This window comes from Salvelinus sp. IW2-2015, linkage group LG36 (assembly GCF_002910315.2).
Source record: "Salvelinus sp. IW2-2015 linkage group LG36, ASM291031v2, whole genome shotgun sequence".
Lineage (NCBI taxonomy): Eukaryota > Metazoa > Chordata > Actinopteri > Salmoniformes > Salmonidae > Salvelinus > Salvelinus sp. IW2-2015.
The window spans coordinates 1,908,282-1,924,371 of record NC_036875.1 but is presented as its reverse complement, the minus strand read 5'-3'; the positions used below and the strand labels follow the sequence as shown (position 1 = coordinate 1,924,371).

The 16,090-nt window shown below is 42.7% G+C and overlaps 1 protein-coding gene across 2 annotated transcripts in view; it reads right to left on the bottom strand.

Annotated features, from left to right (window-relative positions):
* The window catches only part of LOC111959346 (melanophilin-like), a 127,528-nt gene that overhangs the window by 44,779 nt on the left and 66,659 nt on the right, over positions 1-16,090 (bottom strand). Inside the window, exons 7-9 of one of the 2 annotated variants that reach the window (XM_070437622.1) lie at positions 10,560-10,658; positions 5,429-5,600; positions 4,162-4,433 (exon numbers count right to left, since the gene is read on the bottom strand). In XM_070437622.1, coding sequence (XP_070293723.1) covers positions 4,162-4,433; positions 5,429-5,600; positions 10,560-10,658 — 543 coding nt within the window. The remainder of the gene's footprint in view (positions 1-4,161; positions 4,434-5,428; positions 5,601-10,559; positions 10,659-16,090) is intronic. The other variant, XM_023980846.2, reaches the window with a different exon arrangement.

Below are 16,090 nucleotides of genomic sequence, written 5' to 3'. Positions count from 1 at the left end.
CCTTTTAAGCTTTAGTTCGACGCATCTCTTTAAGTATTCACGTCAGGCCATGTGCTAAACTGAGTGATTAAGGTAGTGTAGGAAACAAGTGGTTGAAGTAGTAACCTAAAAGAAGGTACATCTCCAGGTAAAAATACACTTTATCTAGTCCTTGACCTATATCCTAACATGTTGCTCTTCACATTGTTTCTGGTAAATACACTATATATATATCAAACTATACACTATATATATATAACAACAACAACAAAAAAGATGTGAAGATGGGCCAATAGACAGGGCCGCCTTGTTTCTTGTTTAGCTCCTAAGCAACTTTGTAGTATTATTTTTAAATGTTCTTTCTCACGTTATTAGCCCACAACATTTGGTGTTATTATATACAGCCGGAAATAACTTTGGGATATCAAAGAGGCAGTAACTCACCAGCATTTCGACCAGGAATACGACTTTCCTAAATTGGAACCTTTGATTGTACGTTCCAAGGCGATTGAACTTATCCCAGAGGCTGCTCCAAGACGCCGCCGGCGGAGAAGACGTATTCGGAGTGGACTTTTAGTCCGACTCAGGAGGCRTGCACACCATCCACCGCTTCCGAGTATATTACTCGTTTATGTTCAGTCCCTGGACAATAAAGTTGACGAGCTCAGGGCGAGGAAGATCCTTCCAGAGAGGCCTCAGGGACAGTAACATGCTCTGTTTCACAGAATCATGGCTCTCTCCAGAAATACTGTCCCCATCCATACAGCCAGCAGGGTTTTCAATACATTGTGCGGATAGGGATAATGAACTCTCTGGGAAGAAGAAAGGCAGAGGTGTATGTTTCATGATTAACTACCCATGGTGTGATTGTGGTAACGTACAGAAACTCAAGTCCTTTTGTTCAGCCGACCTAGAATACCTTGTGCAAACTGGAAACTTAATATCCTGAGGACGCATTTATTATAGCTGGGGACTTTAATAAAGTAAATCTGAGAAAAACGCTACCAAAATTCTATCAACACATTGCCTGCAGTACTCTCACTTCAAAAACTTCAAAAACACTCAACCGTTGTTACTCTCTGTTCCGGGATGGCTGCAAGGTCCTCCCCCGACCTCCCTTCGGCAAATCAGATCACGACTACATTTTGCCCCTCCCTTCCCATAGGCAGGAAGTACCCGTGCTAAGGTCTATTCAATGCTAGTCAAGACTGTTTTGATCTCGAGGACTGCGACATGTTCCCGGGTTGCCTCTGAGAATAACATGAACGTATACACTGACACGGTGACTTCAGTGTATAGGGGATGCTGTTCACACTGTGACGATTAAAACCTGACCAAAAACCGTAGATAGATGGCAGCATTGAAAGCCTGAACCACTGCATTTAACCACGGCAAGGTGACTGGGAATATGATTGAATACAAACAGTCTAATTATGCCCCCTGCAAGGCAATCAAACAGCCAAAATGTCAGCCAGTCAAAAGTTTGGACACAGCTACTCATTCCAGGGTTTTTCTTTATTTTCACTACTTTCTGCATTGTAAAATAATGGTGAAGACATCACATCTATGAAATAACACATATGGAATCATGTAGCAATCCAAAAAATGTTAAACAAATAAAAAAATAATTCAAATTTTAGATTCTTAAAAGTAGCTACCCTTTGCCTTGATAAAAGCTTTGCACACTCTTCACATTCTCTCAACCAGCTTCATGAGGTAGTCAACAGGAATGCATTTCAATTAATAGGTGTGCCTTAAGATAATTTGTGGAATTTCTTTCCTTCTTAATGCTTTCTCCGCAGAGGAGTTACATGGAATATTGTCAAAAAGCCATACCACCCTCTCAGGCCCTAGAGCTTGAGAAGGGAGATATGGAGATTTGAAAGAAGAGTGAGTTTTTGTTTTTGTCAATGTACTATTTTTATTTGGGTGGATTAAGTTAGTTTCGTTATCACGTACGGATTTTATTTTTTACATTGTTTTGGTTTTTCAACCCGTCCAGTTGGTGGCGGCTATACATATTTTGGGGTTGTAGTCTGCCATAAAACCCACGCTGCTTTTTTGAAAGATATCACGTAGCAGAAATGCAAAAGTGTTGCTCTCCACTTTCTGGAGGACCGAGTTTTGAAATCAGTGGAATGCTGATTGGAATTAGAGTATGATAGCTAAGGAGATGGAGACAATTCTGGTGTTTGATTGCAAATATGCAGAGGGAGTCAAAAAGAGAACACTGAAGGGATTGTATAAAACACCTGTCTCCGGATTACATCTTCAAACTAAGGGCAACCCTGGCATCCGTCACAGAGAGGGAGAAGCGTCCATCCAGGTATACGGGTAAGATAGTCTATCTAGCTACATTTTCAGATATTATACCTTTTAATTTAATCAGGTATTCATTTTCATTTCAAGTTAAAGGTTACTGTCAGCTAGCTGGCTATCGTTAGCTGGCTGGCTCGCTAGCTAATGTTACGTGTATGATCTGTGTAGTAATATTATTTGTATCTCAGAGCCATTTGCATTGCTAGTTATAGCTTAATATTAGCTAGCTAGCTAACATTGAACCTGGTTGGTTAGATACATGCAGGGTAGTAATGTTATGAGTTGGGATTATGGTTCATTGTTTAGCTAGCTAACTAAATGTCTAAACAAAAGACTACACTATGCAAGTAAACATTTCAGTACATCTTCTGTATCCTGTGCATGTGACAAATAAACATCGATTTTATTTGATATAGTATGTGTTTACCAGAAAGGGGAATGTGAAAAACATGACCTGCACAAATGTSAAATTAGGATATAACATTAGGCCAATCTCCTTAAAGAGATGGGTGAGGCTAAGGCTTTAGAGGGTGTGAACGATGCTGAATGGGTGTGAAAGTAGAGCTCTCCAGTAGGTTTACCAAAACATTTTAGCAACCAGGAAACTATTCTAATTTTATCAAACAGGAAATGGCGTAGCAATTTCTCTATAGTACATCTAAGTAAAAGGTCTTCTGTTATTTGCGTTTCTTCTGCTCAGTTTTCTTGGGAAGTTGTGTCATTTCGCTCCAGTTCACACTGACAGTGTACCATCACTATCAGAAAACCCTGCAATGTCTGGTTCAATGGCAATGTCCTAGTTACCCACGTCAAGGATTTGATCATCATCTGATTCATTTTCAGTCTGAGAGTCAGCTCATCTTCCTCCAGAAAGAAGTAAATCACAACATTCTCAACAATCTCAACAATCAAGGCTAGCCAGGAAGAATCCTTTGTTAAACCTAGCTCGTAATAATGTATTTTTCATTCATATTTACAGATCACCTACGAGTTTGTTATTGAGGCACATGAAAGTACACATGTTTAATAAGGTTTTACGGACACTTGAGAGATCCAGACACATTTGTCAATAAAACAGATGAATGCAACTGTTTATGTCAAATTGTTTTGTGTTCTACTTGTAGCCCTGGTTGTACTGAAAACTTAATTGTGAGGCTAAATATAGGGGTTGGACATGCAGATAAATGAAAGTCAAATAAATGAAATGTCGATTTTTGCTGGAGTCTCGAGTCTGATCGGGTTAATCCCACTTTAACACAATAACATGTTAAGAAATCCAAGGGGGGGTGAAAATTTATGATAGGCACTGTAAAGGTCGGAGTCAGTAGTAACATATGAATATGATGCAATATCATCTTCTCCATATCTCCCTTCTAACAGCTGTGTCTCCTCTCCATCACTCCATGTGTCACACTGATGTTGTTCCCTGTGTTAGTGGGGACCCTGGGTGAATGCTTGCATGAGAATCTCAACGCAACAAGGCTCAAGTGATCACTTCCCGTCTATGTTACAGAACCAACATCCACTCTAAGCACAAGAGTTCAACGATTATGCAAGATAAGACACTCAGGTTGTGTTTACACAGGCAGTCCAAATCGGATCTTTTGCCCAATTATTGACTCGAGCTGATCTGATTGGTCAATAGACCATTTAGTGGAAAAATATCAGAATTGGTCTGCCTGTGTAAACACAGCCTTACATACACTTACCCTGGCAAGACGGTTGGTTTCAATGGATGGTTAACTATTCATTATAGACATCCTGCAAACCTAGTTGGAGTCCCATGGTGTTTGTGAGTGTGTCATTTCCAATGTCCTATACATCTGGCGGAGCGGAGCCCCTTAGTGTGTCTGTGTCCTTTACCTGTGGCGGTGCCCCGTGGTTGAGGCTTTCCTGTGAGGAGAAGTGGCTGTGACTACGTCGGCGCGACGGCAGACGCTGGTACTGGCGCTGGTACTCTTCCTCTTCCTCCGAGTCCTCCAGGCCATACAGTTGTCCGCTGCTGCGGAGGTGCCCGTTGTTGGCACTGCCACCCGAAGACTGGCTCATCCTGGACAAGGATCGTGCCCGCATCATCCAGTTCTCTGGGTATGGCACCTCGTCTGACCGGATAGAGAGGTCATAGACGGGGGGGCCTACGGAATCCATGTTCGTGTGGGAAAGAGCAAGAGATGTTGTACCTAGTGTAATAACGTGTACCTTTTGGGTGATCAGTTATATTCTACTTCTAGCAGAGTGCATTCTTGCCAGAGTGCATTCTTGGTTCAAATAGTATTGGAGTACTGGAATATCATATTGAGTGCCAGATAGGTTGGATTTGCACTTTTGGGACAAGTCCATTTTGCTCCAGGAAAACTCAATCAAGCACAGCAAGGGTTGCAAAGCTACCAGTAATTTCTCAAAGTAATCTATGGCAATCTATTGTAACTTTGGTAATTTGCACTTGAATAACTTTAAAAAAATGTATTTATATATAGTATTCATTTTTTATATCTATGTTCATATTGTCCATGAGTTTTGGTTCAAGAGAAAATAGCCTAATTAATTAAAAAATCATCTAATAAACAATGGCATTGTTTTCAACGAGATGCATCTCTTCAATTTATTGACTTTTTTCACAACTGCCACCAGTTTGCCGCCAAAACATTTACAACAAAAACATATTGAAGTTGTAAAAAAAAAAAWTCATGCTGAAACCATAATATTAAACACCAATGGTGTTCACTAAATTGATGGTATATATTTAGGATAATGTTTTACAGCTTTGTCATTCTATTTTTTTATTTAAAAATCATCAAATTGTATGATTTTATATATTTTACGTGGCCACACAGAGGGCCAGARATAATCAGACGTGATAATCTGAAGTACCCGAAAATACCACTAGATGTCATCTGTTAAAATGAATTTTAAAAACTTGAACGTTATCAAAGTCCTGGTAGTGTAATGGTAAACTTAAAAAGTTACAGTAATATACCCTCCCTTTGCAACCCTAAGAACAGCTAAGGCATTTAGGCTTGACCCTTGGCTACATTGTATGTATGTACTTTGTGTCCTAATATCAATGAGCACATGCATTAATATATACAATAGAATAAGAATATGTTTATGTTAGTGGTGTAGTCCTCACCGAAGCGGGCCGGCTTGTCCAGCAGACTCATCCGGCGGCTGTGGAGGACCTCCGTGTTGAACTCGGGGTCTCTCTCACCCTGCTCCTCCAGGATCTGCTGGAACATGCAGGCCATGTCGGCCTCGGCTGTCAGGGACTCCCGTGTGCCGCCCTCCAGACTGCTCTGTGGACTCTGGAGACATCACCACCACCATGTCAGTACTTCTCTAGGCAAGATTATTTTAGAAAACATTTGTTTTTCACTAATGTTTGTCATCGTGCCATTGTGGTGTTTTGAGCCCGGCTGTGATAATTCTACCAGAGTTCTACCAGAGTTTCACTGCGATTCTGCTAGTGGCATGCGTCTATCAAAAATGATGCAGTGACCAAAGACTATCAGGGGGATTTTCTGGCTGAATTGTTGGGAAATCCATTTCGAAGACAGCTGTGAAGTGATGTATTAACCTAATGTTAGCTAGCCTAGCTGGGTAAATTAGTTAGCTAACTTAACATCCTGTATTAAACTCTGAAAGCCATCAGCTAAATCAAATAGCTATCTTTTGTTATACACAGTCAATCAATTTAGCTTATGCCATGATACTGGTAACTTAGTCATTGCTAGCCTGTTAGCTACCTTCAGCAGAGTAAACATGTTTGTTTGTTCGTTCTATCTTTGACTGACATTAGCTAAYGTAAGATAGCTAATGTTACTCTTATTTGGTATCTCAATTTGGTTGCCAACTATTCCACCCTTGTTTGGAAAACACTCAATTACAAAAAAKAATATTTTTTTGATATAGCTAACTCACTCTGTGTGTTGGTAGCGATGATGAATGTGTTTAAATCATCTATGGTTGGTTCTCAGCCAGTCTCAGCTGGCTAGCAATCTTGCTGCTAATTTAGTGACGCTAGTTAGCTAACAGCAAGCTGCCAATATTGAAATGTCCATGTTAGATATGCTTAGCTAGCCAGTCTAATAGAAATCAATACAATTAGTGGGGTGGCTAAATTGTGTATGGTTCTGTACTCTGTTGTAGGTGGTACAGAATCTAATTCCACCAAAATGCGCTTCTAACCCCTAGCTCTGCACAAGGTTAAGGTAAGTTAGAGAAAATATTTATAAGCTAACGGCTAAAATAGCTGAATTTACAGTACGCATGGTATAAACAGAAATTGGGTAGTGTTTGTATGGTTTGTGTTTGTTATGGGGTAAAAGGTGGTCAGAGGTAGCCTGAGACCTTCCAGACCATGTAATCAATTTAGTCTACCCCTCTTCTCTTTTTTACCTTTTCTTTTTGTAAAAATCACGTTATCTGGAGTCATTCCACAGTGCCCTGCTAAAAAATACCCCAAAGCGGGGGCATTTTGGGAACACGAGCATGAGGGAGCGGACACACCTTGCAGTTATCAAGGGGCACTGAAAGGTATAAAATGAAGACTACAATAGTAATGTCACAACCACCTCATTCTTCTGTCTGCAGATTCTCAAAACACAGCACAAAGACATGTCTACAAAATTCCCCTGCAAAGGGCTACTATTGCCAAGAATGATCTGTCAAAGTAAATGGGCTGGGGGAGGTTTACAGAGAGTACTTTGAGATGAGGAAGGGGTTTTGGTTGTGCAGGGTTGTGCTTAGACAGTAAATGGGTTGTTGTGTCTTCATACTGTGTAAGAACTGCCTTTCTAAGACCTTCCTTAGCCCCCGCCCCAGCCCATTCACTTTGATGACTGATCTTTCCTGTCAAAAGCAGCTCCCAATGTCTCCTCATTATCCTTAAACAATAAGATAGTCGGTCCCATTCGGTTGACACCTTTACCAACAAAAGTGTTTTGCTCTATGTCCCTTCCACAAAAAGAGTAAARTGCTAAAACCACAACCATGTCTTTCYAGGACTCGTRCAGTACCAGCACATTTTCTGCAAGAGGTCTAAACAGTTGGTGGTTAAGAAGCCCAACACCACTTTCGTCAGTCTTATACAGCTGGCCGTTCACTGCAGAMAGGACAAGCCCATCGCCATAAGCCCAAAGAGTCCAGCCCACCATGCCGAACACAATTGCCAGTGTACCGAAGCCGGATAAAGGACTTTGGCTGTGTTTACACAGGCAGCCCAATTCTGATATTTTTTCCCCTAATTGGTCTTTTGACCAATCAGTAGGGCTGTCCCCAACAAAAATAAATCTTGGTTGACCGAGAGTCGTCTTATTTTGATTGGTCAACAATTATTAAACATGTATTTTTCCACATATGTTATGAAATAAATCAAATATACTGTATGTAGGCTACTTTGCCTGATACTTTAAGCACTGCAATTATAAATAAAGACACAAATTACTAAAGAGGGAGCCAGAGATCATTATAACCTAACCAGAAGAAATAAATCTGTTCCCGACCCCCCCTCCCACTGCCAGATGCTGCTGGCCTTCACAGATTCTGCCATTAAGAGAAGTTAAATCGACATACATTTCATTCTGAGATTTATGGTATTACCGGCTTAGTACACAAGGGGGTGCCAAAAAACTAAAAATACCTTTGGGCATCTGTTTACAGAATGCTAACCAAATTAGAACAAGTAATATAGAATTTCAATGGAGGCTGCTAGCTAAATATGCTAATGAGCGCAAACGAAAATAAACTATTTACAAAGACAGGTAATCTAGCGCATACAGTTGGACATATATAGGTAAGAGTTACCGAATGTCATTTTTGMTGAATTTGGACATTGACAAGCGAATGTAAACGAAAGACATTGTGCAAATTAASAAAGTTTTGAAGCACGCTTGTCTGCTCTGAAATAGCATGTGTACACTCTGTGTCTGTCTGGAGTCCCTAGGGAAATGGGCCTGCCTGCTCTGCTTCAAGTAGATGGGGGAGGAGTAGACAGGCTGAGAAAGGAGAGGAGAAAAAAAGGCAAGCAAATCAAAAGATGTCAGTGGCAGCTGTACAGATAACTAATTCAAAAGGCTTTGACTTCTCAAACACAGCAGAAAGCTTACACAATATGATGCCCCGTCACCTTATTCAGTCAGTAAATTACTTAGATAACTAGCAAGTTAGACTTAGGAGTTGTGTTAATGCATAATTCTTCATTTTTCACACARGAAAAAAATTAAAACGCGTAAGAAATCCATTACTGCGCTTTGTAAACGCTGACCTAAAATGCTTCTTATTGTAATTTCTGCTCTGCATCAGACTAACTTTGTGCATCTGCATTTCTCCCCACTTGGATGAGAATTCACGAATGGGCATTCTATCAGCAGACAGCGTGTAGCYTTTTTCTCTTGTACTTGGTAGGCCTMCTTTTTKCCCTCRGTGTAGCCAGCCTACTTTTCTCTGGTAAAATTCCAGATGAACTTTAAACAAAATATTAGGACATGCAGCTGGCTACATTACTTCTATGATAAACAGAAATATGATGGCCATGCTTTGTTTTTGCAAGCTCAATTAGGCTACATGTGTGGCTGCCAGCCAAATAGCTTTGCACTTCTGTTGTCATTTAATGAAAATGAAGTTATTTTCTGCCGAATGTGTTGCACTAATATATTTTCTGTGAAGGAACACTATGGTTGCACAATCACTCTATTGAAGCAAAAAAAACACGGCTGACTTTCAATATAAAACATGTCCCCTGTCAATACACAGCTGGACTCACCCGCTCCCGCTTTCACCCTTTGTGCTATTTACAAACATATGACTGGTTCAATTGTTCTGGGGAATTATGGTAAGCTTCATAATGTAAAATAATGTGACAGGTGAAATGAAGAATGTGATCTGCTTTATCTCCTAATGTATTGCACAAGTTGACACCAGGTATTTACTTAAAAAGTAGCTACAAATACAACAACATATTGAAAAACTTCAAATCAAATATTTTCATGTTATTGAAAAACCATCCCCTGGCTATTTCAAATACCCAGGTATATAGGCCCTGAAAATTGTCAGACTCCAGCCACCCTAGTCATAGACTGTTCTCTCTGCTACCACACGGCAAGCGGTACCGGAGCGCTAAGTCTAGGTCCAAGAGACTTCTAAACAGCTTCTACCCCCAAGCCTCCTGAACATCTAGTCAAATGGCTACCCAGACTATTCACATTGCCCCCTCCCCTCTCCACACCACTGCCACTCTCTGTTGTCATCTATGCATAATCACTTTAATTAACTCTACCTACATGTACATACTACCTCAACTAACCGGTACCCCCGTACATTGATTCTGTACCAGCACTCCCCTGTATATATTCTTATTTTTTACTGCTCCTCTTTAATTACTTGTTACTTTTATCTCTTGTTCTTATCCGTATTTTTTTAAACTGCATTGTCGGTTAGGGGCTCATAAGTAAGTATTTCACTGTAAGGTCTACACCGGTTGTATTCGGCGCATGTGACTAATAACATTTGATTTGATATATACGGTACACCGCCCAAGCCTATTAACAACAGTGACAATAACTAATTGACAATAAACTAGAGCAGTAGGGATATTGTACCTTCTTACAATCCCATGTATTTACAAAGTGCGGACCTGTTGCTCACAAAAATGCCATGTTAGCCCTAGCACGTTTAGATAGGTCTGGAGATATTTTGAGCCTCCCCTAGGGTATCTGGCTGGTACAATGTGATTGTTTTATTGAATCAAATGTGTTCCAGACTTGATAGCGCAACTCCACATYCACAGTTAAGAATTATTGTCCACTTTGAAAGCAAAACCAGGGGAACCATGCTGACTAGACTGCATGAATAAAACAATAGATATAGAAATATGGCCAATTTTAATATAGTTACTGGATTAAAGTGAATGCCAAGAAAGACACTACTGTGTGTGTGTGTGTTTGGTTTTATTATCCTTGTGGGGACCAGAAGCCCTCACAAGGATAGTAAAACAAGTCAAATTCAGACAAGTGGGGACAAAAAAAGGCTATTTTAGGCATAGGGATTAGGTTTAGGGTTACAATTAGTGTTAGKGTTAGGGAAAATAGGATTTTTAATGGGAATCAATTGTTTGGTCCCCACAAGGATAGTAAAACAAACATGTGTGTCTGTGTGTGTATTTACGTATGCATGGTGTGGTTGTATGGGTGTACCTTTTCATTTTTACAAGCAAGGGCTAAGAGAGAGTCTAAGGGAGACAGAGGACTTTCTCTTCCAGACAGTACCTGACAGGATTCTTGTCGAGACAGAGAGTGGGTGGAGTAGTTAAGGTCCAGACCGAAATCGACGGGGTGCACAGTGAGCAGTCGTTTGGTCGTTTTCATCTTCAGGAGAGTAGAGATAAAGACATCATCACACATAGAACCAGGAGAGCGGAGAGGAGACGGGGAGGACACCAAAGATGGGTGAAGGCGGTGAGAAGTGGCAACTCTCCACTAATAAGAACTACTGAGACACACTCCCTCAAGAGCTCTGGAGGGGACCAGAGCTCTTGAGGGAGCTCAAGATAGAGAACCTTATACCTGGAATACAACCTTTCCTCTTAATGTATACCCTRGTGGGGTTAGCATTGGTCCAATAAGCATTACCATGCTGACATGTTCTTTCAGGAAGATTATCCTTTTACTGAATGTGACAACAGATGTTTGTACTTCTTTCCAATACTGTATGAGTCAATAAGGAATGCACATGTGGCTCAGTTGGTAGAACACAGCACTTGCAATGCCAAGGACATGGGTTTGATAAAAGTGTTTGCTAAATGACGGATATTATGCAGGCCATGCAAATGCATCATTCCCATGGCTTTGGGTGGGCTGCCATGCGTTGAATGACAATGAAGGATGACGTTCCCTGAGTAAATATCACTATATGATGGAAATGTCACCATAAGTTTGTTGCCGTGGTCATTTATGGGAGATGGTGTCACATTTTCTTTTTTGGAATAACAAAGGATCACCATATGCTAAACTGAGGCTCTTGAAGGTGGGATTTGATTTGTTTCAGAAATTAACAGTACTTAAGCAGAAAAAAGCATTGCACCCAACTACACTGGCTCATGTCTCCCTGAGTCATTCAAATTACTTGTTCTGCTTACACCACTTGAGGGTGCTCTCCCTCTCTATCTTTCCCAAGGTAACCAAAGCAGGAAATGCTGGTAAGATCATGCTAAAGTTGTGGTCATAAACATGAAAACAGAAGTATTCACTATCACTTCAATTGCAACAACAAAATTAGGTTTAAATCATAGGCTACATGGATATGGACTAGCAAGTGTCTTCACTGACATTTTCAACCTTTCCCTGTCCGAGTCTGTAATACCAATATGTTTTAAGCAGACCACCATATTGCCTGTGCCCAAGAACACTAAGGTAACCTGCCTAAATGACTACCGACCCGTAGCACTCAAGTCTGTCGCCATGCAGTGCTTTGAAATGCTGGTCATGGCTCACATCAACACCATCATCCCAGAAACCCTAGACCCACTCCAATTTGCATACCGCCCCAACAGATCCACAGATGATGCCGTCTCTATTGCACTCCACACTGCCCTTTCCCACCTGGATAGAAGGAACACCTATGTGAGAATGCTATTCATTGACTACAGCTCAGCGTTCAACACCATAGTGCCCTCAAAGCTCATCAATAAGCTAAGGACCCTGGGACTAAACACTTCACTCTGCAACTGGATCCTGAACTTCCTGACGGCTGCCACCAGGTGGTAAGGGTAGGTAGCAATACATCCGCCACGCTGATCCTCAACACAGGGGCCCCTCAGGGGGGCGTGCTCAGCCCCCTCCTGTACTCCTTGTTCACTCATGACTGCACGGCCAGGCACGACTCCAACACCATCATTCATTTTAGCAGTCAGACGTCTTTGTCTTGTCTAACCTCAATTTCAACATACTCTCCTGCAACCCGCCTCACCCAATGTGGTATGGATCTGCTATTTTTTATACTTTAGAACGGGAACCCCCAACAGAAGCTAGCCAGCTAACTAGCTACTTGTCAGTTAGCCACTGCTAGCGGTCATCAGCTAACCTCAGCCCGGACAACTCCTGTCAGTCTGCACAGCGCGATTCAACCCAGAGCATATCGGACTGCTTTTTCTTAACCACATCTCCACACCTCTGGATTCCTAYCGCAAGCTCTGAACCTTTTCACCTGGATCATCGCAGCTAGCTAGCTACTCCTGGCTAACGTCTCTGTCCCGAAGCAAGCACCAGTTAGCTTGGAGCTAGCCTCGTGCTAGGCCCATCTCCCAGCTAGCTGAAGAGGTCCATCAGCCAATTTCTTGGGCTACAATACCTATTTTGCCAATTGGCCTGGACCCTTTTACTKCCTACACGAAGCCCTGCCGATCCATTACAACTGGTCTGCCGACGTAACCGTCCGAGGGGGCTTCAACAGACTCTTCTGTCACGACGTCCCCTAGGCCCGGCCCGCTAGCTGTCTGAATCGCCGTGTCTCCAGCTCGCCTAGCTACTCACTGGACCCTATGATCACTCGGCTATGCATGCCTCTCCCTAATGTCAACATGCCTTGTCCATTGCTGTTTTGGTTAGTGATTATTATTATTTCACTGTAGAGCCTCCAGCCCTGCTCAATATGCCTCAGGTAGACCTTTTGTTCCACCTCCCACACATGTGGGGATCTCACCTGGTTTAAACGGTGTCTTTAGAGACAAAACCTCTCTCATCGTCACTCAATGCCTAGGTTTACCTCCACTGTATTCACATCCTACCAGACCCTTATTTGTACATTATGCCTTGTATCTATTCCTCCACGCCCAGAAACCTGCTCCTTTTACTCTCTGTTCCGAACGCACTAGACGACCAGTTCTTATAGCCTATCACCGTACCCTTATCCTACTCCTCCTCTGTTCCTTTGGTGATGTAGAGGTTAATCCAGGCCCTGCAGCGCCTAGCTCCACTCCCATTCCCCAGGCACTCTCATTTGTTGACTTCTGTAATCGTAAAAGCCTTGGTTTCATGCATGTTAACATTAGAAGCCTCCTACCTAAATGTGTTTTATTCTCACTGCTTTTGCACACTCTGCCAACCCGGATGTCCTAGCCGTGTCTGAATCCTGGTTCAGGAAGGCCACAAAAATCCTGAAATTTCCATCCCTAACTATAAAATTTTCCAACAAGATAGAACTGCCAAAGGGGGCGGAGTTGCAATCTACTGCAGAGATAGCCAGCAGAGTTCTGTCATAGTATCCAGATCTGTGCCCAAACAATTCAAGCTTCTACTTTTAAAAATCCACCTTTCCCGCTTGTTATAGACCACCTTCAGCCCCCAGCTGTGCAATGGACACCATATGTGAATTGATTGCCCCCCATCTATCTTCAGATCTCGTACTATTAGGTGACCTAAACTGGGACATGCTTAACACCCTGGCCGTCCTACAATCTAAGCTAGATGCCCTCAATCTCACACAAATTATCAGCGATCACTACCTCATTGCCTGCGCCCGTAATGGGTCTGCGGTAAAACGACCACCCCTCATCACTGTCAAACGCTCCCTAAAACACTTCAGCGAGCAGGCCTTTCTAATCGACCTGGCCCGGGAATCCTGGAAGGATATTAACCGCATTCCGTCAGTAGAGGATGCCTAGTTATTCTTTAAAAGTGCCTTCCTCACCATCTTAGATAAGCATGCCCCATTCAAAAAATGTAGAACCAGGAACAAATATAGCCCTTGGTTCACTCCAGACTTGACTGCCTTTGACCAGCATAAAAACATCCTGTGGCGTACTGCATTAGCATCGAATAGCCCCCACGATATGCAACTTTTCAGGGAAGTTAGGAACCTATATACACAGGCAGTTAGGAAAGCGAAGGTTAGCTTTTTCAAACAGAAATTTGCATCCTGTAGCTTAAACTCCAAAAAGTTCTGGGACACTGTAAAGTCCATGGAGAATAAGAGCRCCTCCTCCCAGCTGCCCACTGCACTGAGGCTAGGAAACACTGTCACCACCGATAAATCCACGATAATTGAGAATTTCAATCAGCATTTTTCTATGGCTGGCCRTGCTTTCCACCTGGCTACCCCTACCCCTACCCCGGTCAACAGCTCTGCACCCCCCACAGCAACTTGCCCAAACCTCCCCCATTTCTCCTTCACCCAAATCTAGATAGCTGATGTTCTGAAAGAGCTGCAAAATCTGGACCCCTACAAATCAGCTGGGCCAGACAATCTGGACCCACTCTTTCTAAAATTATCCACCGCAATTGTTGCAACCCCTATTACTAGCCTGTTCAACCTCTCTTTCTTATCGTCTGAGATCCCCAAAGATTGGAAAGCTGCCGCGGTCATCCCCCTCTTCAAAGGGGGAGACACTCTAGACCCAAACTCTAGACCCAAACTATATCTATTCTACCCTGCCTTTCTAACATCGTCGAAAGCCAAGTTAAACAGATCACCGACCATTTCTATTCCCACCGTACCTTCTCCGCTATGCCATCTGGTTTCCGAGCTGGTCATGGGTGCACCTCAGCCACGCTCAAGGTACTAAACGATATCATAACCACCATCGATAAAAGACAATACTGTGCAGCCATATTCATTGACCTTGCCAAGGCTTTCGACTCTGTCAATCACCACATTCTTATTGGCAGACTCAACAGCCTTGATTTTTCAAATGACTGCCTCGCCTGGTTCACCTTCTCAGTTCAGTGTGTCAAATCGGAGGGCCTGTTGTCCGAACCTCTGGCAGTCTCTATGGGGTGCTACAGGGTTCAATTCTCGGTCCGACTCTATTCTCTGTATACATCAATGATGTTGCTCTTGCTGCTGGTGTTTCTCTGATCCACCTCCAGGCAGACGACACCATTCTGTATACTTCTGGCCCTTCTTTGGACACTGTGTTAACTAACCTCCAGACGAGCTTCAACGCCATACAACTCTCCTTTCGTGGCCTCTAACTGCACTTAAATGCAAGTAAAACTAAATGCATGCTCTTCAACCGATCGCTGCCTGCACCTGCCCGCCCGTCCAGCATCACTASTCTGGACAGTTCTAAGACTTAGAATATGTGGACAACTACAAATACCTAGGTGTCTGGTTAGACTGTAAACTCTCCTTCCAGACTCAAAATTCTAATCTAGAAATGGCTTCTTTTTCGCAAACAAAGCATCCTTCACTCATGCTGCCAAACATACCCTCGTAAAACTGACCATCCTACCGAACCTTGACTTCGGCGATGTCATTTACAAGATAGCCTCCAACACTCTACTCAGCAAATTGGATGCAGTCTATCACAGTGCCATCCGTTTTGTCACCAAAGCCTCATATACTACCCGCCACTGCGACCTGTTTAATCTCGTTGGCTGGCCCTCACTTCATATTCGTCGCCAAACCCACTGGCTCCAGGTCATCTATAGGTCTTTGCTAGGTAAAGCCCCGCCTTATCTCAGCTCACTGGTCACCATAGCAGCACCCACCCCCGTAGCACACGCTCCAGCAGGTATATTTCACTGGTCAACCCCAAAGCCAATTCCTCCTTTGGCCGCCTTTCCTTCCAGTTCTCTGCTGCCAATGACTGGAACGAATAGTAAAAATCACTGAAGCTGGAGACTCCTATCTCCCTCACTAACTTTAAGCATCAGCTGTCAGAGCAGCTTACAGATCATTGCACCTGTACATAGCCTACCTGTAAATAGCCAATCCAACTACCTCATCCCAATATAGTTATTTATCTATTTTTGCTCCTTTGCACCCCAGTATCTCTACCTGCACATTCATATTCTGCACA